General features: G+C 26.6%; 2 protein-coding genes across 2 annotated transcripts; both read left to right on the plus strand.

The window, feature by feature from the left end:
• Window positions 1–2,120: 2,120 nt before the first annotated feature.
• On the plus strand, window positions 2,121–5,889 carry LOC120080826 (semialdehyde dehydrogenase family protein). Its single transcript, XM_039035477.2, has 7 exons — window positions 2,121–2,908; window positions 3,234–3,320; window positions 3,447–3,491; window positions 3,587–3,682; window positions 3,820–3,921; window positions 5,182–5,336; window positions 5,437–5,889. Exons 1-7 carry the CDS (start codon window positions 2,351–2,353, stop codon window positions 5,516–5,518), a joined length of 1,125 nt encoding a protein of 374 aa, XP_038891405.1. The 5' UTR covers window positions 2,121–2,350; the 3' UTR covers window positions 5,519–5,889.
• Window positions 5,890–19,963: 14,074 nt separating this feature from the next.
• Window positions 19,964–21,767, plus strand: LOC120081765 (U-box domain-containing protein 21-like). Its single transcript, XM_039036920.2, has 2 exons — window positions 19,964–20,597; window positions 20,702–21,767. The coding sequence occupies exons 1-2, from the start codon at window positions 20,105–20,107 to the stop codon at window positions 21,553–21,555; spliced, it is 1,347 nt and encodes a 448-aa protein (XP_038892848.1). The 5' UTR covers window positions 19,964–20,104; the 3' UTR covers window positions 21,556–21,767.
• The last annotated feature ends 3,500 nt before the right edge of the window (window positions 21,768–25,267 follow it).

Below are 25,267 nucleotides of genomic sequence, written 5' to 3' on the forward strand. Positions count from 1 at the left end.
GTTTGTTATTTTGGATAAGAATTGACACCGGTAAGTTAAACATGATATACAGTTTTCATATGCATTTTTTCTTTCCACCTACAAAAGTTTTCTATACCATTCTAAAACTGTGGGCTTTATATTTTTCCACCTTGTTTTTTATTTTATACATAATTTTATATTGAGTATAGTTAATTAATTAATTGATATTAATTTGATAAAACTATTTTAGTAAATTAATAATAATTTATTAAAATATTTACTCAATTCCTTTGGGGGCATTTTCAAATATAACAAATTGAACCAGAATATTTACAAATATAACAAAATGTCACTACTATTGGTGAAAGATACAGATAGACATTAATAGACATATATCATCATCTCTAATAGACACTGATAGATATTGATAGATGTCTATCAATGTATATCACAAATAGAATATAAAATTTTGCTGTATTTTTAAATTTTTCAACAATTTTGCCATTTAAAACAATCTTTCGTTCCTTTATACAAATAACTTTTTATTAAATGCATGCAAATATTTATGTACACAAATTAATTACTTAATTAAAATATTTTTAAATATAGCAAAATAAAAGAAAAAACAGAAAGCTTTTTCAATGGGTTGAGGATTTTTTTCGTTATTTTACTATATTTGTAAATAAGTTGACTATTTTGCTATTTATGAAAAAAAAAACCTATATTTAATTAGTTAATTAAGATTAGTTAAATTAGTTAGTAAAAAATTCATTTTTCAATACTTATAATTGTTTACTTATTGAATCAAATAATTACTTTTAGAATAATTTTAATTTCTTATTAACTTTCATCATTAACATATCATGTTTTGTTTTCTTTTTCTTACCTTTATTTTTATATACTTTATTAAAATGTACTTATTTAAATTAAAATTTATTAATTCAAATAAGATTATAATTAATAATACTTAACACTAATTAACTAAAGTTAAATAATTGATCGTAATAAATAAATAATCGTATACTTATTTAATTTATTGTTATTGGTAAAAAAATATATTAAATTAATGTGATTTAGGATAAATATTAGTTAATTAATTTCAGTATTAGTTTGATCAATAAAAAAAATAATTTTGGTCCAAGTTAAATTAATTTAGTATAAGTATTTATTTTTTAATAGTACTTATAATTAATCACTTTGTTGACCAATTAATTTTTTTTATTGATTAATCTATTAAAATTATATACGGTTATTATGATTAATTTTATAAAATAAATATAAATATAATTTATTTCTTCAAATTCTTATGATATTCCATGTATAATTAAACGCAACAATTTCTTATTTCAAGCATACTATTTTTCGACCTCTTTTACTCCTAAAAATCTATAAAATCTTATGCCAGACGAGCACACTTAATGAAGAGAAAAGTAGGAAACAAAGGATATGATGAAATGGACAATTTTTTTTTTATTTTTTTTTTAAAAAAGAAAACAATGCCTACCATAAAAGTGAATATTTATAAATTTCATGTGCAATTTCTTCAATAAACTTTTTCATCTTGATTTTTTTACCCTAAAATTTTTTACTTTTACTTTTTGCCTTTTTAAAAAGAAAAATTGAAAAATGCGTATTAAAAGGAATCCAACTTCTGACAAATCTTTTACTTTGGTTGTTCTTGTTTATCTTGTTTATGAACTGAGAACATTCTAATTCTTCAAATCCATTATAATTTCTAACTTATAGTTTTCAAATTATAAAATTCAAAATATATTCAAGTTTTTAAAGGTATATTTGAGATTGATTTTTTAAAATCAATAAAATTATTCTTACTTGATAACACAAATTTTATATTAGTTCAACGTTATGGTAAAAGATAGTGTACTAATTTCAATATAAATACGATATCAATAACAAAATTATAACATAGTTTGAGAGACAAACAACTAAATAATTAATTTAAATATTTTTTATTTACAAAAATATTCATTGATACTTATATCCATAGAATCGAAATCTTGGACAAAATCTTGGAAAAAAAACAAGAGGAAAAAAAATTATTCCAATTACCTACGCACAAAATAAATTAAAATACTTCGAAGAAAAGTAAGAAAATTTATCCTATCATAAATTATAATTGAATATTTCTTTTAGAAAAGAAACGCTTACATTAAGTATGTAAACAAATTTAAAATAATAAATACATATATTAGCTTTCCCATTAGCTTTAAAAAATTATGATAATAAATAATTAAAAAAAGTTGCAAATATAAATAAATGAAATGGAAAAAGGTTGCAAATCCTAAAGCGCTTGTTGCAGTTTTGTTTGCTATTCAGTGGGTTTACCGGCCGCCTCAGCCTCCATTGAAGCTTTTTCTTCTCTCTAACAATGGCGGCTCTATCTTCTTCACGAACCTCCTTCTTCCTCTCCACTGCTTCTCCTCACCCTAAACCAAGGCGCATCTCTAGAGTTGTTCGCATGGCATATCAGGAGAACGGTCCCTCTCTCGCTGTCGTCGGCGTCACCGGTGCCGTCGGCCAGGAATTTCTCTCCGTCCTTTCCGATCGCGAGTTTCCTTATCGCTCCATCAAGATGCTGGCCTCCAAGCGCTCTGCTGGAAAGTCTGTTCGCTTTCAAGGCGAAGAGCATATTGTCGAGGAGCTCACCGCGGATAGCTTCGACGGTGTGGACATTGCTCTCTTCAGCGCTGGAGGTTCCATCAGCAAGCACTTTGGACCGATTGCTGTTGAGAAGGGGACTATTGTGGTTGATAATAGCTCCGCATTTCGAATGGTTGAGAATGTGCCTCTTGTTATTCCGGAGGTTAATCCTGAAGCTATGAAGGGGATTAAGGTTGGAAATGGCAAGGGCGCTTTGATTGCTAATCCTAATTGCTCGACCATCATCTGCCTGATGGCTGTCACTCCTCTGCATCGTCACGCTAAGGTTTTGAAGTTGATTCTTTCAATTTTGTTCTTCTGTTTATAATTGTTTGGAAATGGTACGCGAGCTATGTTTAGGTTTGAGATTTTACTCTCTGGTCTTGCGTTTTATTTCATAATTATCCTGTCTTTTGATGTTCCCTTAATAGTGCTTATAACGAAGAGATTGTATGGTAGACAAGAAAGCAATTCAATGTCCTTAGGGATGAGGAATTTTAGTGTTCTATTCGTGGTTTTAGCTTTTTCAAAATGGTTTTTGATCGATCTTTCGACTAAATTTCATTTGAAGGTCATACGTTAGATGGATTGATGAGTACTGAAAATGGCAGGTGTTACGTATGGTTGTTAGTACATATCAAGCAGCTAGTGGTGCTGGTGCTGCAGCAATGGAAGAGCTTGTGCAACAAACTCGTGAGGTTTATCCCGTTTATTGTATCTCATAAACTGGTTTGCATTTTGTTTGTTTTCTTATATTTTGGATGGTTTATTAGTCTAATTTCAATGGCTGTTCTAAACTATTTTGTTTCTCTTCCCTTTTCAAGGTCCTGGAAGGCAAACCGCCAACTTGTAATATATTTAGGGATCAGGTCTGTCTCTTTTACAGTTACTCTTATCTTTATGTGTCTTTTTTTGAGGGTTACGTTTTTATAGCCATTTTCTCAGTTTCTTCTACTTGTTGCAGTATGCTTTCAATTTGTTCTCCCACAATGCATCTGTTCTTTCAAATGGATACAATGAAGAGGAAATGAAATTAGTAAAAGAAACCCGGAAAATATGGGTGAGTGTTGATTGTGAATTACGGATACCGCTTATGTCCTGATGTTTATTTGCACATCTTTGTGAATTTTTTATTCTTTTGAAATTGGTAAATAGAATCCTGTCTTGTTTTTACTGATTTTCTCTATGGTTCTCAAGAGTGATGCAAATGTTAAAGTTACTGCCACTTGTATACGAGTTCCTGTCATGCGGGCACATGCTGAGAGTATTAATCTTCAATTTGAGAATCCCCTTGATGAGGTAAGATTTTAATTTGATATTGGTTTGATTAGTGCTATTGTATTTGTGTATTCTGCAGCCTGCATGAGATATCTATTGATTGCATGGTATATAGATTTTCTTTTTCCTAAGCTTATCACAGGTTGAGAATGAAATGATTTTGTCGTGCTTTTTCCCAGACTTCTGAATGGGGAATAGAAATCCACCATAGTTGTGAAAATAGCATGTTAGGACCAAGGGTAGCCTGGGTGGTAATGAATTGGGATATTTGGAGATAACCTTCAAGGTCTTGGTTTTAAGCATAATGTAAAAGAGTAAACTTGTTTTTCTTAATTGTAACTATCTTTTGAATTTCATATTTTGTTCTTCTTATCTTCCGTATATAGTTTTGTAATGCACAAATGGATGTTAGTGAATCTAATAGAATATGCTTTCAATTTTTTGAGGCCATGCCATGTGGTGTTTTACCTCTTACAGCCTATTTAGAATTCCGTCGATTGTTCTCCCAATATATTGCCTTTGTACATTTGCACTCCATAGGTTTGATTTTTCTAGGAGATGCTTGATCGAATGATTCTTTTTAACGCTCTAAGAATGATCACATTCTGAAACTGGCTGTATAAGAACTTTGATTGATTACTATATAGTGGATGCCAGTTGTTTGTTTCTTTAGGATGGTCCTGATCAAGTCCTCATGGATTATTTCCCATTTTTTTCATGTAGGGAATATTCTTTCCCTTTTCGTTCTTCTTATAAGAAGTTAAAAATTCATAAATTACCAAAAACTGAACTTAGCACCAGAAACTATAGCAAATAAAACCTACCAGCGCTGTTTTTTGCATTAGAAACTTCCTCCTTTTCTTTTGTTACGGTTATATTCATGACCCATTTTTCAAGTCTGATATTTTTGTCTCTCTTTTCCTTTGTATTGGTTTTCTCATCATTGGTTCTCTGAACCCAGCAGTTGAACTCGAGGTCATCGTCAGTCCAGCATGTTGTATCTGATGCTTGAAATTAATTGAAAATTTTACTTTTTAGATGAAAGATATAATTTTTTTCTTCACGATGCAAATCAGAAATTGTGTAACATAACTAGAAAATATCTGACTTCATTTATCAAGAGACCACCAAGAATACCTCTGTGTATATTAGTTCTATGCAGGAAGTTGTAATTGGATTAGTAAAATCTTTAACCATTTGATACGTTTTTTAATCGATGATTCTAGTTGCAAAAATATAGTTTTACGAATTGATAAAAGTTATCATTTCTGTTTTATGCAGAACGCAGCCAGAGAGATTCTGAAAAATGCTCCTGGAGTCGTCATTATTGACGACCGGGCTGCCAACCAGTTTCCAACACCACTGAAAGTATCAAACAAAGATGACATTGCTGTTGGAAGGATTCGACAGGATGTTTCACTTGATGGAAATAAAGGGTATGTTGCACTGACTAGTTTACCCAAAATCTGTGTAATTCTCTGTTTATATCCTAATTGAAATTTGAAAACAGAACTAAAGAGATTTTTATGGATACAGGTTGGATATCTTCATTTGTGGTGATCAAATCCGCAAGGGTGCAGCGCTTAATGCTGTTCAGATCGCCGAGTTGTTACTGTAGTTGTGACGACGGCTGAAAAACCGGTAAATTGATAGACGAAGTCTTTGTTGTTACTATTTATGATGTCATAGGATGTCTCTTGAGGTGAAAATTCATCTCTCGGTCTTGGTATCGATAGCTTAGAGCAAATTTTGCAGGATGGTCGATTAAGGTTATGAATTTGCATTTAGATCTCTGGTTTGAAGGGAAATTTTGGAATTGATGATGTAAGTTTTTCTACAATAAGCCAGTTTGATGCTCTGTTTGTGAGTTGTTGATTTAATGTGTGTGGTAAAAATGGGACCCAATGGATGTAAGAGCCATTTTAATTTACCTGTTTATTAGGTGAAAGAGCAATTTGCCTAATTTTAGGGAGTTCATCTATTCTCAAATTTTGGGTTCTTGCAAATTTCTCTTTGATTTTCCCATCTATTTCTATGAATGAATTGACCCAAAATTTGGCTTTGAAGCATATTTATTCAATTTAGGGAAAATAGAATTAAATATGATTTTTTCAATACCTCTTGTTAAATTTAGAATCCTTAGATCAACTAATCAGATTTGAAGTCAAGGGCAGGGCATTTCCTTTTAGATTCTAAATAATTGTGTATAATTTTTTTTTTTTTTTTGAGATTTCTTTTTCCTTTGAATTTTGAAAATCTGTAGGTAAAAATCTGTAGGTTTGTCTGCAAATTGTTTACAAATAAGTCAGTTATGGATCATTCATCATAGTTATATAACATTAACTTCGGTAGAGTAGGATTGGGTTGGGTTAAAAGACTTTTTAGACCCAACTCAACGACCCAACCCAATTGGTCGGATTGCAAATTTCAACCCAAATAATCCTCAATAAAAAAATAACCCAACCCAACTATAAAATATCTGGATTTGGTTGGTTTAGGTTATTTGGATAATTTATTTAAATTCTTGTTTTAAAAGAAAGTAAAATGTTAATGCGTAAAAATTTGACTTAATTATTTTCATATATTGAATTAATTTTAACAACTCAATTTCAATATATATAATGTAAAAGCTCTTTTCAAAGTGTTAAAAAAATTATTTTTAGTAGTTGAAAAATAAATTATCCAACAAAAACTAATGAAATTAAATAAATCTAAAATAAATATATGCATATCTAATTATATCATAAAAAAAAATACATTTTAAAATTTATTATAAGTTCAGGTTGGCTCAGAATCTTTTTGATCAATCCATGAACCAATTAAATCTATAAAATTTTCATTTATTTGAATCTAATCCAACTCAAAATACTACCCAAACTTGTTGCTAACATAGTTGTCAATTGAGCTATGTTTGCTTTGACAACTTGAGTCTTTTTTAGTTTTTAATTATGATTATTGTTAGTATTTTGATTAATCAACATGATTATAGTTGTGATAGTCATACTAAGATCGAGAGATATGAAGGTCAATTCGCGATTTTTCTTTTGACGAAGTGTAATTTTTCTTAATGATGTATATAACTACTTTTTTTTTTCTTTTTTTATTTTTCATATTTGTAATCATTTTTATAAAAATTGTTGTATAGGTTTAAATCATATCTTGGTCTTTAGCTTTTGTTTATTTTAATTCTTTTACTTTGAAATTGTTTTTCTCTCTATACTTTTTGAAAATGGTTGTTTTGATCACTATTAAAAAAAAATGTAACTCAAATTTTATAAACCGCGAAAATACTTTTATACAAATATTTTGACAATATTGCAATAAAATTATTGAGAGCAATTTTGTGTTGAAATTGTGATATAAAACAAAAAACAAAAATTACTAAAATGGTCGTTAGGTAAGGTATAAGGATCAAATTGAAAGTTTCAAAAGTTTAATTCTGTCTCCATGATGATTTCGTTTTCTTTTTTGTTTTTGAAATTTATTCTTGTTTCCACCCTATTTTTTTATTATAGTTTTCACTTTTTTTTTTAAAGAAACACTTGAATCTCTAGTCAAATTCTAAAAATAAAGCAATTTTTTGAAAATTACTTATTTAGTTTTATTTATTTTTAAATTAAAAAAGGAATAACAAAAATATTTACAAACTTAAGTTTCACCAAAGAGAAAAAAAAAGCCTAAATAGTGCTTTAATGACCAACATAGATATTTTGAAAGTATAAAGACAAAAATGAATAGATGTTAAATTAAGATTATAGGAATGTTCAAAACTATTTTAAATAGTAAAACTATTCAATTGATATTTGAGTATAGCTCAACCAGTTTTCGATATATTCGAATTCTCATCTCTTAATTTTATCATTAATATTGAATATTGATTTAGCATTTAATTATATGCTAGATTATATTGATGATTTTACATACAAATTGATATATTACATATTACAAATGAATAAAATAGACTTGAGACAAGTTGACAATTGGACAATTGGTTAAAACTATAATATTAAATTTTTTGTTGACATTTCGATATTTCCATTGATATTTCTACGTTTTCATGGATTCGATATCGACATGAGGTGAGGGATGAATCATTATTTCCATTATATCATAGAAAAATCAACAAAACAGGAAATAAGTAACAAAATGTCTTTATATAAATATAAAATAAATACTACATTTTAATTTATTTAAAAATCATAAAATTTTATTTTCTAATTTAAATTTATTTTTTGAATTTTTATTTTTTAAAATTTTCTAGAAATATTCATCGAAATCGACATTTAATCATTTTTTCTATCAAAATTTCTGTAAAATTAAGATCTCGATATTTTCATTTAATTCGACATTTTAAACTTTGGTTAAAACTAATGCTAAGTTTGATGGATAGTACATAGAATCTATTCAACTAAATTTCTTTCTAGTGGGGAGGAATAGTGCGGGAAGACCATAAAAAAATAATTTAAAATCAAATTCAATGTTGAAAATATAGAGATAAAAGTTATAGGCTTAAATCTAATTCAAGTGTTAAGTTTTATATTTATTTTAGTTTCTAAACTATTAAAATGTTGGAACAATTAAATTTAGTAATAAGATCCAGAGTGTTAGTAGATATATAACATAATATAAAAGAATTTGTAGAAATAACAAAATTTTGATCCAGCTCTCGGAATATTAATAATAGATTGAAAATATGAGTCTATTAGCAATAAAGTCTATCACCAATAAATTTTGCTATATTTACAATTCTTTAAATATATTATTATGTACTTAATTATTAGTCCTAAAAGTGGTACTCATTGCATTACCCTAAAATGTTCATTTTGTTATCAACATTTTCAAGTGTGTACTTCTCATTTGGTTCATAAATTTTGTAAATATCTATTTTAATTTCCAAACTTTTTTTAAAAAAATCATTTTGATCTTTTCTATGTTACTTTTTACCTCAAATTCACTGTGTCCAATGTTCGTCTCTAATTTATTTGACTTGAAATCATACTTGTATTACATACTAGTACACACTTGTAGATATGTCATTCATTTGTTATAGTTAAAATAAAAATTAAGGATTAGAATAGTTATTTTGTTAATGTTTAGGGATTAACAAAGACATTTTTAAAGTTCGAGGGTCAAAATGGATAAAATTAGAAATTCAAAGATTAAAATAGATATTTTGAAAGTTTAGGAAAAAAAAATTAAGTTTAATTTAACCAAAATTTATAATATGAAAATCCGAAGTTATGGTTATCACTTATTATTTGTATTGTCACATGTTTAATGTCATTTTTTGAGAAAGAAAAAAAAAAAAAAAACCTAGGGCACATTATTCTTTATTAGGTTCTCAAAAATATATATTTAAACATATGATCCCTTCTATGGATTATATGCATAAAAAATGTAAAAAATTTATTGTACTTTTCTTATCAATTCAGTTGACACAATTGTTTAAAATAAATAACTACTTTTACACCAATCAACTAATTTACTTAATCAAGATCGAGGTACGTCGTAACAATTCATATATATCTAAGTTGAATGATTTTAATTCGATATGACAATATACTCAAAGAGCTTCTTCCATTTTACACTCAACATTCAATAGGTTCATTCACAACTAATGAATTTATTGATATCAAAACATTATTGTTCATCACAAACTCTTTTAACAATAGTTTCATCTTATTATGACACCTATTACTATAAAACTCTCCCTAACTCAAACTAAAAATCCTACATAATTGAGAAAATCCTACCATAGTCAAATGTATTTAGTCCACAAGTCTATTCACGACGGATTTATGTAATTATAATGTAATTAGAGTGTTCAAATGACTTGATGACTCAAAAATTCAATTAACTCAACCTAACCCTAACTCGTGAGATGGATTGTATTTGGGTTTAAATAAATGAAAATTGCATGGATTGGATTGATTCATGGATTCACCTAAAATTAATTTCGATTGAACAAAATCCGAATATGTTATTAAGTTTAAAACTATTTCATTTACTTAAAATATGTCTATATTTATAATTCTTTTTGGATGATTTATTCTCCAATAATTTACAAATCATGATGATTTTTTATGACTTTAAAACGTAATTTTTCCTAATATAAATTAAAATTGAGTTCCTAGTCTTAACTCTATATTTAAAAAAAAAAAATAGATTTTTAGTTTATAATTCTTTCTGGATGATTTATTCTTCAACAATTTACAAATAATAATGATCTTTTATGACTTTAAAATGTAATTTTTCCTAATATAAATGGAAATTGAGTTCCTAATCTTAACTTTATATTAAAAAAAATAGATTTTTAGTTATTAACCTTTCACCTTTTTTCTCACGTAATAAAGAAGGTTAAAAATTACCTTTAGTCTTTAACCTTTCGTAGAAGTCACAATTAGTATTTGAACTTTAATTTGTAATAATTTAGTCTCTGAACTTTCAATTTTGTAATAATTTAGTCTCTGAACTTTCAATTTTGTAACAATTTAATCACTGAAATTTACTATGTAACAGTTTAGTCATTGTACTTTAAATCATAACAATTTAATCTTTATTATAGAAATTAGTGTGAAGATTTAATGAAATTTCTTAACTAAGTAAACCGATAAACTAATAAGAGACTCAATATTTTTATAAAATACAAATTCTACATTGTAAAATAACGAAAATTGACATCTAATTATGACAAATTTTTTCATGTTAGGGACTAAATTGTTATATACTAAAGTTTGAGTACTAAATCGTTACAAACCAAAATTCGGAGATTAAATTGATACTTTCATAAAAGTTTAGGAACCAAAAGTATTCTTTAACCTTATTAATAATAATCAATTATTTGAACTATTCGAACCAATCCAATTTAAATGTTTCATGGGTAGAATTGTTTTATTTTATAGGGTAGTTTGAATTGAAGAGATTTACAATTTAAACAATTGAGAGGGTATGTTTGGTTTATTTTTTCAAGTGTTTAATTTTGAAAATAAGTTATTTTAGAAAAAATGGAAGTATTTGACAACCACTTAAAATACATTTTTTGACACTTTCAAAGTGTATTTTAAATATTTTTTTAATAAAAAAATTTAAATAAAAATGACTTTTTAAAAAACATTTTTCTCTAGTCAATCCAAAAAAATTGAATTGGATCTAAAATATACCTCAACTCAACACAAATCAACCCACAAACACTTATGCAACAATATTTTTTTTTCTTTTCTTTATAATAATAATTATTATTATTTTGTATCCTTTTGCCATCAATATCAATCAATTTATTGGAATGTTGGAAGTAGTCATTTGGACAAATAAAATAAAAATGGAATGTGATGGATTTTTTAGTCATTTTCTTTAATTGTATTACAAATTGTTGAACAAATCTAATCCTAGATTTCAAAAGTCCACAAACACTATTTTTTTTTCTTAAAAAAGAAAAAAAAAAAGGGAAAATATGCAATTTAGTCAATTTCCATTTCCCATATCACACACTTGAAATTTCAATGGAATTGTATTTTACTTTCTCTCTAACCTTTCAAACAAAATTTCTTCTCAATTCTATGTAAGTCTAAAAGCCTTGCATAATTCATTCATTTTCAAATAAAAAAAATTAAATTTATTTTTAAAAAACTATTATTTTAAATAGTAAAACTACTGAAAACATTTTCAAGTATAGCAAAATGTCAGTGTTTGTCATACATCTATTGCTGCTATTGATAGATGTCTAGTCTATCCCGATCTATATAGATAATGATATTTTACTATATTTGTAAATAAGTTGATTCACTTTCCTTTATTTAAAAAATTCCTAAATTAACCCAAACCCTATAAAACGTGAATAAACTAAAATAAGTTCAAAAAGTTAAAAATAAAATAAAAGGAAAGGAAAGGAAAGGAAAATCAATTTATATATTTAAATTTTGGAATTATATCAATCAAAATCTCATATTAATAATTGCTTCGAGTTAAACTTTAAGCTTTTGTTAGTGAATTCATGTTCATCTCTAAGTAATTTTTTTTCTTTTTTTGAGAAAATTATTTTCTGTTGATTTCATTCAAAATCAGCCCAAAATCATCTAATAAAATTATTTTTCTCCTAAAATCCTTCCAAAACAGCCAAAATAAATTTATGACATAATTCTTCCAAAGTTTAGAAAAATAAAGACGAAAAAATATGAAAAATCGCTCGTATTAATGAAATCTTATACATTAGTTAATATTATGCATGAATAACTTGAAATGAAAATTTAAAATTACAAGAGTGGCGAAAACATATTATAAAAAATGTAAATTTAGCAATAATTTTTTGAAATTTACAAATATAGCAAAAAAAAAAAAATATTAGATCTGGTTTCCATTTTTTATTACTTCAGTTTTACCCTTTTTGGTGTATCAACTATAAATAAGTAGTATATCTAGTATACTTTATGTTTGGTAGATTAGATAACTTATATACTTTATATTTGGTATATCGGTTAATTGATACACTTTATATTTAGTAGGTAGGCTAGTTATACAATTGGTGTACCGAATTTACCATTCATTCTTCCAAATTTATCAATCAAAAAGTGCTCATGCCCTTGTTATTATTATTCATGGACTTAATTTGAATCTTTATTTGTTTTAAAGTATATTAATTTTCTAGTACATCATCATCATCCACTTACAATGGTTCAATTTGTCCTAAAGGTAACCATTCCGAATAATATATGTTGATAAACTATTGATACACTGATGTTACATTTGAAATTGAATTTTAAAAAAGCATGGTTATTTACAACTGATATGCTAGAATAAATATATTTTTAAGAAGTGCTAATATACTAATGATACACCAAAATTGTACATGAAAAGAACTTTGAAATAACATCGATATACTATTAATACACCAATTTTATATTTGAAATTTAATTTAGAATAATCAATGTAATTTGATATACAATTTTTTGATAATGTAATTGATATATTGTTGATACAACGTTGTTAAACTTGAAATGAATTTAGAATGAGTTTTGATATACTATCAATACAACAATAATATACTTGAAATGTTTTTAAAGATTAATACTAATATACTATTGATATACTACAGTTAAATTTTAAATGAACACCGATAAATTGCTCATAAACCAATGCAACACTTAGTATCGTGTATTTTAAGTGAATGACGATATGTTACTAATACACTAATAATATACTTGACATATATTTTGAAGTAGTACTAATGTTAATTTGAAATACCAAATGTTATACTTTAAGTATATCATTTTAACTAATATACTCATATTGGGTATATCATGAGTATATCAACACAACATCGTTGATATGGTACATCGATTAACTGATATATCAATAACATTGTTGATATGTTTTTTTTTTCTCTCTAAATATAGACATCAATTAACCGATATATGAAATATGAAATATATACATTATACAATTGATATACCAAATTAAATGTAATTTTTACTTGTCATCAAAATCATAAAAAAATCGAAAATAGAACAAGTTAATTGATGTACTTTAGATTTTGCATATCAGTTGACACAATTAATACAATATTAATATATATACCACCAAATTATATTAGTTCATTTTTTTTTAGACACAAAAACTAACGCCAAAACCTAAATTAGACAACACAAAATAGAATTAATCTAATGAAAACAACTCCGTACAAAAACAACAAAAACAACACACGCTTATTTAAAGTCATGGTATATTAGCTAGTTACATAAAAGATATAATTTATTAAAAACATAGGTGGTTTATGAAAATACCAAAAATAAAGTATTCCAATTTATTGATATACCCTAAATAAAGTAAATCAGCTGATATACCAAAAATAAAGTATATCAAATATACATGTTGATAAATACATAAATAAAGGTAAATTTGCAATAATAAAAAATGAAAATTGGATTTAAATGTTATATTACATTTGCAAGTTTTAAAAACCATGGCTAGATTTGCAATAATCCTTATATTCTTTTTGCTATTTATTACAATTTTCTTTTAACTAAGGGTCTAAATTGATTCCTTTTAATTTATATAAAATTTTAACTTACATAGGTATAATTTATATGTAAAATGAATGGGATTATAACTAAATTAAAAAATATATATATAGAGAGAGGTTAACTATAAAAGATACCCTTAAACTTTGTCATATGTTTCAGAAATACCCTTATATACTTTTAAAAATTGCAATAAATATCTTTAAATTTTGTCATATGTTTCAAAAATACTTTTATACTTTTGAAAGTTACAATATTACCCTTGAACTTTCATAAACGTTTCAAAAATACCATTTGAGTAGAAATTTGCTAGAATTTGGATGGAAATTGAGATGTGAAATGGTGTAGTAGGTGACATAGAACGAATATTTGAATCACTACATTGTTTTAGGTTATCTTCACACAGTTCTAAGTTTCGATTTCTATTTGAAAATCTAAAGAATTTATACTCCAAGGATAGTTTTGAAACGTTTATGAAAGTTGGATGATAATATTAAATTTTTTAAAGCATAAGATATTTTTTTAAACGAAAAAAAAAGTTCAAGGATAATTATTATAATTTAAGGATTTATAATGATGAATATGAAAAAACATATTTGCGTGTGTGATAAAGGAGAAAATCATGAAGAGATAAAATGCGTGATGGTTTTGGATTGCATAAAAAGGAAAAAGGTGAAATACCGAATTTAGACACGCGCTTAAACCCGCGCTTTCAGATAGCGCGTTTATTCCGCGTTTGTCTTTTCTTATTATTATTAACCCAACAATTAACGATATTCAATTTTAACTTCTTGTTTTTAATAAATTATTGTGTTTCAATTAATAAAAATAAATAAATAGTCTTTTCTTGAAAAAATAAATAAATACCCTTTTCAACTTGGTCTAGTCATAAAAATTAAATTTCTATCGACACATAAATATTTTCATGAATTTGATATCGACATGAGTAGTGAATCAATTTTTTTAATTAAAAAAATCATAAATATAAAAAATAAGTAACAAAATATCACTATTTCTTTCAACACAAACCAACACGGGTCCTTTCAGCATGTTTTGTCCACACTCAAGCGCCACCGAAAAGGAAGGTGCACATTGTTGGTATAAGCAGTAACTTTTAATTTTTTTAAGCCTTTCTTAATGTTACTTTCATATACTTAGGATCACTCTTATTCGGATGTGATTTCGGTTCATTCGTGCCCCTTACTAAACTTGAGACATTATAACATCGATATTTTATCATGTCAAAAAAATCAATATGGTAATTTATGGAGGGTTTGTGTGATTTGACTAAATCATAATAATTACATTGGTACTTGTAAAATCATAAGAACCAAATTTTAATTGAACTCAAGTCTTATAGCCTTAATTAAACTTTTAAAACCATAGAATCTATATTGAAATGATGTCCAAACTAAAGTGACCAAATTTAACTTTATATGTAGGGATAAGGTCGAGAAGAAATGACTGTAATGAGCTTTTACTCAATGATAATTAATATGTTTTATTTTCTACGATATCAAAGGTCCAAATCCTCATATCCTATACGTTGTAATTAAAGAAAAAAAATGTGAAGAAGAAATGAGAAATAACTTGTACTTAAAGATTACATGTATAGGAAGTTAGAAGGGTTTTATTTATTATTATAATTATTATTTTGATTATATGTATAGGAAGTTAGAAGGTTTCAATATGAATGTAAAATTTTGTCATTTCTTTTATACTTTTTTTTTTCTTAATTATTTTTGCCTTAAACTATTAACAATCAAATCTTAAAAGTCATGTAAGAGATCAAGTCATATGAATGGGCAAATAATAAAATCATAAATTATTTTGGTGGAAAAATATATCTATTACATTTTTGTCCATATTTCACAGGCTGATTTCTTTTCTTTTCAAATATATATACACATATATATTCTTTCCCTATCGAATTTAGTTTAAACATTACTTTATTCTTAAATTTTTAACTTTAATTCATTTTTATATCTACACTTTCAAAATATTCATTTTAGTCTCTCTGTATTTTTAAAAAACGGATATTTTTTTGTTCCTTCATCTTTATTTTTTTTACTAAAATAATTACTTTTCAAAAAATTATAGAGACTAAAACGAATGAAAGTTGAAGTTACCGTGATCAAAACGAACATTTTGAAAGTATAAGAACTACACTGAACCAAAGTTGAAAGTATAAAAGTTCAAAACAAACATTTTAAATATAAAAAAAACCAAAATGAATCAAAATCAAAAGTACGAAGATCAAGATAGTATTTAAACCATAAAATTTATAAGGAAAAGTTTGACATTTATTATATATGCAAAATAGGATTATGACATTACAAATAAAAGGCTGAGTTTAAAGTACTATAAAAGTAAGCTAAACTAGAAAGTATTTCACTAGAAATCAAAGTAGGTATAAAAACCACTTTTGGTCTCAAAGTAATAATTTAGTATAACTTTGGTGTGTGACGATATAGTCTTTATATTTTTAATTTTTTTAATTAATTTAGTCATAAACTTTAGAATGTAGTAATTTAGTATTTCTACTAAAAAAAATTGTAATGTTTCAATTGTGAGAATAAATATTAAAATTTAATGAAATTTCTTACATAAATAGATTAATAATCTAATTAGGGACCCAATATATGTATGTTACTAAATTTAAATTATTAAATAATAAAAACCAGTATATATATATATATATATAAAAAAAAGAAATAATAAGCATATACATATATGTCTACTAAACTTTTGATTATACAGAAATAAACCTCAAGTGAAAGTTCTACGTTAATCTCTAAATCTATTTATATATCAAACCAAGATTGTATATAGTCTAACCTCTAGGGAACAATGTCAAGCTAATTACCGGTAATTAGAATGACCTTCTTCCCTAGAGGTTGGTCTATATATAACCTTAGTTTAGTATAAAAATAGATTTGGAGATTACCGTTAATTGGCATGACTTTCTTCTCTAGAAGTTGAGGGCTCGATCCCCATTCTCATTGTTGTACTAAAAAACACAAAACACTTTATTTTTAATTACTTTAGTAGTTTATAATATTATATTTATAATTGAATTACAAACATTATAAAGTTTCATACTAATGGGAATGTTAATAAATTTGATATGATGTGATAAATAAATGACAAATAGATGTAAAATATAGTTGAATGTGTAAAGTAATATTTTTAAAAAGCAACCTAAATTTTTTTGTGTATGTTAGGTTTGTAAATAAGTCAATGACATATTAGATGCACACAATTAAGAAATTAGAGACTTTTGAGATACAAAATTAAAATTTTCGAAACCTATTAGATACCTCTTACCTCCAAAATCAATAACACAATAGTCAAAAACTCGTGGACTAAGGGACATATGTTAGAATGTATTTTCAAGTATTTAATTTAAAAAATAAGTCATTTTGAAAAAAATAAAGTGTTTGCCAACTGTTCAAAATAGTTTGTAAAATGTATTTTCAATAATTGTTGTCAAAAGTGTTTTAATAAAAGTGGATTTTTTTTTTAAAAAAATACTTTTTTCTTAAGTTAATCCAAACGGGTCTTAAAGTTATAATTTAACCTATAAAATCAAGGTCTCGATATTTCTATCTAGGTCGAGATATGAAACTATGGTGGAATAATAGAAATTGATTTTCCACAAAAATGGCATCTGATACAAATTTTCCATCAAACAAAATTAATCACACAATTTTAGCATCTGATACCACCATGTGGAAAACAAGCTCCATTGCATTAGTGTACAGCATCATATTTTATTTAAAAGGTTTAAGTATACAAATTTTTTTCCTTCTGTTTTTTTTTTAGCAAGGAATTAACTATACAAATTCTTCTTTAGTCAAAATTACTATATTTATAACCCAAATCAAAATTAATTTAAAAAAAACTTTTTCAATGCCCTTAAGAAATATTATTTTATAATTTGGGATTAATTTTTTATCGACATGTCGATATTTCCACGAGTTCCACGTTCACATAAGAAGTGAATCGATAATTTTATTGTGTTGTAAAAAAAAAACTATGAAGCATGAAGATAAGCAATAAATTGTTACTAATGTGAATATAATATAGATAATAAACAAAAGCACATTAAATGTTTGTTTATTAATTTAAACATTTTTTTAAATTTTTTTTGTTTTTATAAATTTTTCAAAAATATCTATCGACATAGACATAGATATTTTATATTCATACAAATGAAACTCGACATTGATATTTTAATATTGTTTATAATAATATACTCGAATTTTCTTTTAATTGCTTTTTTAGAGTAACCCCATTAGTTATCGTTGGAAATGACTTGAGTTTTTTGCCCACCAAAGAATCTTTTTAAAAAAAGTGTTTGCCCACGTGTGGAAAGATTTTTATTTGAATGTTTTTCTTCTCCAATCTTCTTATATTGAATGAGTTTTCATATCTTGATTATCATCTTCGTCGTTCTTGGTGGTTTCTGAGCAAGCTTGCGATTTAACACGAAAGTCACGTCGAATTTTGCTTTCAAGACAATGATTCATACACAACACAACAATGATCTACATTATTTCAAGTTAGTGTTAGCTAAATCAATTTTTGTTAATTATTATAATTAGTTATATATATATGATAAATTAAACAAAAACTATTCTTAGAATTATTTCATAAGCCAACATAAACATATACATGTACTAACAATTTCAAGGTTTGAGGTTCGATTATTCCTCATCACCTACATATTGTCAATAAATATATATATATATATATATATATATATAATATATTATATATATATATATAATATATATATATATATATTTATTTTATAAAATATGTAATATTCCCAATTATTTTAAGAAAATACATATTTTTAAAATTAATTATCAATTTAGTCCTTATAGTTTGGTTGACTTTGAATTTAATCTTGTATACTTTCTAGAGGTTCAATTTGGTACATAAAGTTTAGACTTAACTTAGTTTTGATTTATATGACTTGGTCAAACGTCACAAATCATTGTCGTCATTATCTTTTTGAATGTGTAATATGCCTTCACTTTATTATTGAACGGTGAGATAATGTTTTATATCATTGAACATAACTCAAATGATTATAACATATATTTTCGACCACAAGATTATAGGTTCAAATCTACAACATCTACGTTTTTAAAATATAACAATTTAAAAAAAATTATATTTACTAATGTAATAGCTAACTCCAATAGCTCCCTACATTAAAATTTAGATCTAAGCTAATAAATAATATAAATGATCAAAATTTCAAATGGGTAAAATTCCAATTATAATTTTAATATAACTAAATCATAGAAACCAAATTAATATAAAGCCCAAACCACAAAAACATATCAAATAATTGAAACTTTTGAAATCATAAAGACGAAGCAAAATAAAAGTAATAACCTAAACCATAGAGACCCAAATTGATGATTTAAAAGTAATTGCAATTTGTAGCAATTTTAAGGATAACATTTGAGTATATAGCAAATTTTTTTTAAAAAAATTGCAAATATAGCAAAATCTAATAGTGATAGACTATGAAAACTAGATCTAAATTTTACTATATCTGTAATTTATTTTTATATTGTGATATATTTGTTAATAATTTGTGCCTCCTAATTTAACCTGTCTATAAATATTGAAAAATTTAAAATTACCCATAAAATTCTCATTAATTTCATAAAGAAAAAGAGAGAGAAACAAACATACACAAATTATGGAGTGAAAGAGTCGGTCATTTAGACCCACCGACCACCTCGTTGACGGCCATCTCCTTTACGTCAAAATCTTTGATTTTTTGAATCCCTTTAGTCTTTGATCAATTCTAATTTCTTACAATTATACATTTTAAAGAATTTAAAAAAAAATTTAATTTAATTTTTTTTTTCTTTTTTAAAAAAAATCCATTTTACCATTTCAAACTTCTCTTCTTCTTTCCCTCTAATTCGGTCAACATTCAAACTCTTCAATTTCTCTTACTTTTAATTCCGTTTTTATTCAAACCATTTTTTAAATTATTTTTAAAATTTAATAATATTCCCATGTTTCAAACTTCCCCCCGCGTGGGTCTTTCTATAAATCCCATTCACATATAAACAAAAACTTGTCTATCCTAATATAAATTCCAACCCCTTTCTCTCTAATCTCTCCTCAATTTTGTTTACATTTTGAGCTCTTACCTTATGATGATTTCTTCTTGGAGACGGCGGAGAGCCGCCCGGCGAATGGCGAGGGTTGGTGTCAGTGGCGACACGGTGGAGTTGACGATCCCGAGCCATTTTCGGTGCCCGATATCGCTTGAGTTGATGAAAGATCCAGTGACTTTGTCGACCGGGATCACGTACGATCGAGCTAGTATTGAGACTTGGATGGAAGGAGGGAATTTCACCTGCCCTTTCACCAACCAGCCATTGCAAAGTATTGATTCTATTCCTAATCATAACATAAGGAAAATGATCCAAGATTGGTGTGTTGAGAATAGAGCTTATGGGATTGAGAGGATTCCAACGCCGAGGGTTCCGGCCAGTCCGGCACAGGTTCGGGAGATTCTTGAGAAGATGGCCACTGCAACACGGCGAGGGGATTGTGATGGATGCAAGTCTCTGGTGGAGAAGATCAAGAAATTGGGAAAAGAAAGTGAAAGGAACAAGAAATGTATTATCAACAATGGAACAGGTTTGTGTAAACTTGTAACTTTTATACCATGTTAAAACAAAACTAAACTTAGAAAAACTCGAAACTTTAAGAATCGATATACTTATATATATTTTGAAATGCAGGTAATACATTATCATCAACATTCGAAGCATTTTCAAACCCCGAAAAATTCGAGAAAAGCATCGAGATTTTAGAGGAAATTTTATCAGCCATGACAATGATGTTCCCTCTACAAGAAGAAGCTATTAAACACTTGAAATCAGAAACTTCATTGCAATCATTGGTATGGTTTGTAAAAGGAGGAGACATTTCAGGAAGAAGAAACTCAGTCTTGGTATTGAAAGAGATAATTTCATCATACCCAGAAAAAGTGAATGAATTAGGTGAAATTCAAGGAGCATTAGAGGGTCTTTTTAAGCTTATAAAAGACCCAATTTGTTCATCTTCAAAAAAGGCCTCACTTTTCATGACATATCATGTCATAGCCTCAACTTCTTCTCCCAATCAAGAGAGATTCACAAAAGCACTTCTTCAAATGGGGTTGGTCTCTTTACTACTCGAAACCCTAGTCGACGCCGAGAGAAGCGTATGCGAGAGAGCATTGGGAGCGTTCGATGGCATTTGCGAGACGAAACAAGGAAGAGAAGAGGCATATGCGCACGCTTTGACAATGCCTGTGATTGTGAAAAAGATACTTAGAGTGTCGGATTTGGCGACCGAGTTATCGGTTTCCATTGTTTGGAAGCTTGTAAAGCATGAGAGTAGAGAAGATGAAGAAGAAGAAGATGGAGGGGTTAAAGTAGAAGCACTTCAAGTGGGAGCATTTCAAAAGCTTTTGTTGTTGTTGCAAGTTGGATGTAGTGAATGGACAAAGGAGAAAGCAACTGAGTTGTTGAAACTCTTGAATAATCTTCATAGGGATAGGTTAGAATGTATTGATTCTTTGGATTTTAAGGACCTCAAAAGAACATTTTGATTCAAAACTTCATTACTTAAATTCATGAGCATATATAATGCAAAAAATGTAAGTTGCTTGTTTGGGTGAGGATTTTGTGGCCCTTTCCTTTTTTTTTTTTTCCATTTTGTACAACGAAATTAAAGGCAAAAAACAAAAAAAACAAATATAGGTATGACATTTTTCCATTTTTGAGTTCAATAATATGTGGAAGTGATAATTCAAATTTTCAATATTGTGTTTTCTTCTTTGATATCAAGTGAGAAAATATCCCAGAAAAAAAAAAAATTAAAACACAGTTGAAATTATATGAGAAAATTAGTTTTTTTTCTTTCTTTAAGAAGTAATTAAACAAATTAAGCAATTGGAAATATTTTATATTCAACATGAACAAAGTTTTTTTTTTTTAAGTTGTTTAATTATTATCTTTAGGCGCAATATTTTAAATGAATATATAGAAATTTAAAATTCATTTAAAATTTAGGTTAACTGCATTTAACCTTGAAGTATGTGTATGTGTAGTTATTATTTAGATTTAAATACTATTTTAGTCCCAATACTTTTGGTTTTGATTCATTTTGGTTATTTTCAAATTGTTCATTTTGGTCTCTATATTTTCAACTTTGGTTCATTTTGGTCTATATACTTTAAAAATGTTCATTTTAGTCCTTGTACTTTAAACTTCGGTTAATTTTGGTTCTTATACTTTTAAAAAATCGTATACAATAATAATTTGGAAATGAATATGAAAATTTTAACTTACTAATTTTAAGAATTCAACAGAAAAAAAAAGGCGGACTGAATTTACAATGATAGATTGAACTAAAACATCTCCAATGATGAATTTAGAATTGAGAATTAGAAGAATGTGTAATGCTCGTAGAAAGAACCATATATACAATAATAATAGGGACATAAATTTAGAAGTTAGCCTCTATATAGAAAAATAAAGAAATAAAATTTGGATTTGGATTTAGATTAGAGATTTCTCAAATGATTCAATTTTGACAATGTACCGGGAAGTGTTGACAATACAAAAGAAGACCAATGTCATGCTTAACCATCTTTACGATTCCTTTGCAAAGATTTGAAGGAAAAGTTTAGAACATGTTATAAATATGGAGAAATCGAGTGGGTTACCAATATATATCAAACTTCCAAAAAAAATGAAGCCGTGGTAATATGAGAAATGGTTGATAATACACAATTGTAACAAACAATCACATGAAAAGGTGGGAAGTGATAAATTGTAACTAACCTAAGAGATGAAATGGTATAATAAATAGTAAATAACGTAAGATATGTAAGATATGGGAGATGGGAGGGTAGAATGGGAATTTGCTTAAAATTGAAGGACAATATGGGAAGTTAAAAATTCTTCCACATGCCCTCATTTAATATAATATAGATTTTGGTTCATTTTTCTATATTTAAAAACATTCCAAATTATTTTTTAGTAGACACGTGTAAGTAGGGATGTATTGAATTTGCATCAATTGAAATGTGACATTTATTTATTTATACTTTTTTATAAATTCATTACAAAAGACAAATTACATGGGAGGTAAATCGATCTTATTTCATAGTGAATTATGATCACTCTTATTTAGAGGTCATTTTTTTAGGTTTAATTTCTATTTTGATTTGTGAACTTTAAATCTGGTTCTATTTTGGTATCTAAATTTTCATAGTCTTCCATTTTAATCCTTAAATTTTTAAAACGTGTTTATTTTGGTCCATTGTTAAGATTCTATTATCTTTTTAAGGATAAAATTGCATCTAGCATGGATTGAAAAAATGTGAAGTAAAATGTCAACAACCAATGCATCAAAATAGTGAACAACCAAAATTTTAAGTGCAAAATGACTTTTGATCTCCTATAAAAAATCGTTTTACTATCTAACTCAAAATTGAAACCCTAGATTTTTTTTTGTGTGGCCAACCTGGTCATAAAAAAATACAAGTCATTTCATCATTCTATTTAAGAGTTAACAAAATTTTAATAGCAGAGATCAAAATAAGCACTTTTAAAAAGTTCAAAGACTAGAATGAACGTTTTTGAAAATTTAGGGACAAAAAATAGAACAAGATTCAAAGTTCAAAGACCAAAATAGGATTTAAACCTTTTTTTTAAAATATATATTGGTGAGAATGATTTAGACGGTCTTTGCTTTATAAGTTTGCATTTTCTTAGAGACATAACATAGTAGAGAGTTGAAACATAATATATATATATATATAAAAGATGAAGTTTTACTTGTTCTACATCTTAGAGACTTGAATAATAGAGCACCACTACCTCATTAATATAAGAGAGACTTAGTTTATGATTGAACTATAAACATATTGTCCATTAAAATATTACCTTGTGTTCTTATGATGTGTAAGACGTGTAATTACTTAAACAAAAGGTAGACATTTGGCCCAACAATAATTATATGTACATAAAAGAATCACAACTTACCTATATTGATTTTAAAGACAAAATTAAATTACTCTCACGAAATTGATAAAATCACTTATTAAGATTTAGGGAATCCCGTTCATAAAATTTGTTGAATATAATTAACTCTTCTAACATGATATTATCAAAACTTTAGTATTTTTTTTTCACTTTTGCATGTACTAAATTTGATTTTCAAAGTCACTTTCACAAACACCGTAGAATACGTTTACTTTCACGTTAACTTAACATGAGTAACTCCAGCATAAGACATATATACTTAATCATGGGATCAGAGGTCTGAATTCCCGCTTCAATTTGTCGTACTTAAAAAAAAGGCACATGGATAAATATTAAGATCTTTGAACAATATTTGGTTGGTGAGCTAACCATATAAGTTGATGAATAGTATATATGAAGCTCTAAAAGTTTGGATGGATGTGACTTCAATGTTGCATTATATTATTGTGTAAAATTAAAATGTGTCTCATAATGAAACTTTTATGACTATAAGACACATTATTCTTTAGCATGAAGCCTAAAAAAAAGAGAGTGTGGGATTTAGGAAGCTGAAAACAAGTCTTTAATGGAAGCCCACCTTTTTGTTTTTCAACAATGGCATGTCTCTTTAATTTATCCACAAAATCTTTAATGGGAAAATGACCAAACACACCTTTTTCCCTACCAAAGTGGCAAAAACTTTTTGCCATGTGATTTTTATGTATAGTTAGAACCATAAATTAAATGGAAAATGAGGTGCTTTTGTTTCTTCAATCTTGTTACTTACATATATTTATTTAAAATAACTGTTTTTTATTTTGTCATTTTTCCCCTTTGTGTGCCATTTTACAACATAGTAAATCTCTATCAATATGTTGACATTTTTCGTTAATATTTTTACATATCCATGACTTTGACATCAAATATTGATACTAAAAAGTGAATCGACATTTCTATTATATTGTAAAAATTATTCATGAGACGTATAAAATAAGTAATCAAATGTCACTTTAGTATCGAATATGTATTCTTAATCTATCTTTCTTTAAAAAGAAATCCAATAAATTTTATTGACGATGACATTTGATATTTTCATTTACATTTTCATAAAATTGAAATTTGGATATTTCCATTGACTTTTGACATTTTACACCTTAATTATAATCACAGTATTACATTTTCATCGTTATTTTCACGTTTCCTTGAGTTCGACATCACATGAGAAGTGATTTGATATTTCCATTATATCGTAAAAGAATCTACGAAACACAAAAAATAAGCATATAAATA

Source organism: Benincasa hispida, chromosome 7, assembly GCF_027475165.1.
Source record: "Benincasa hispida cultivar pf3 chromosome 7, pf3_genome.v1.1, whole genome shotgun sequence".
Taxonomy (NCBI): domain Eukaryota; kingdom Viridiplantae; phylum Streptophyta; class Magnoliopsida; order Cucurbitales; family Cucurbitaceae; genus Benincasa; species Benincasa hispida.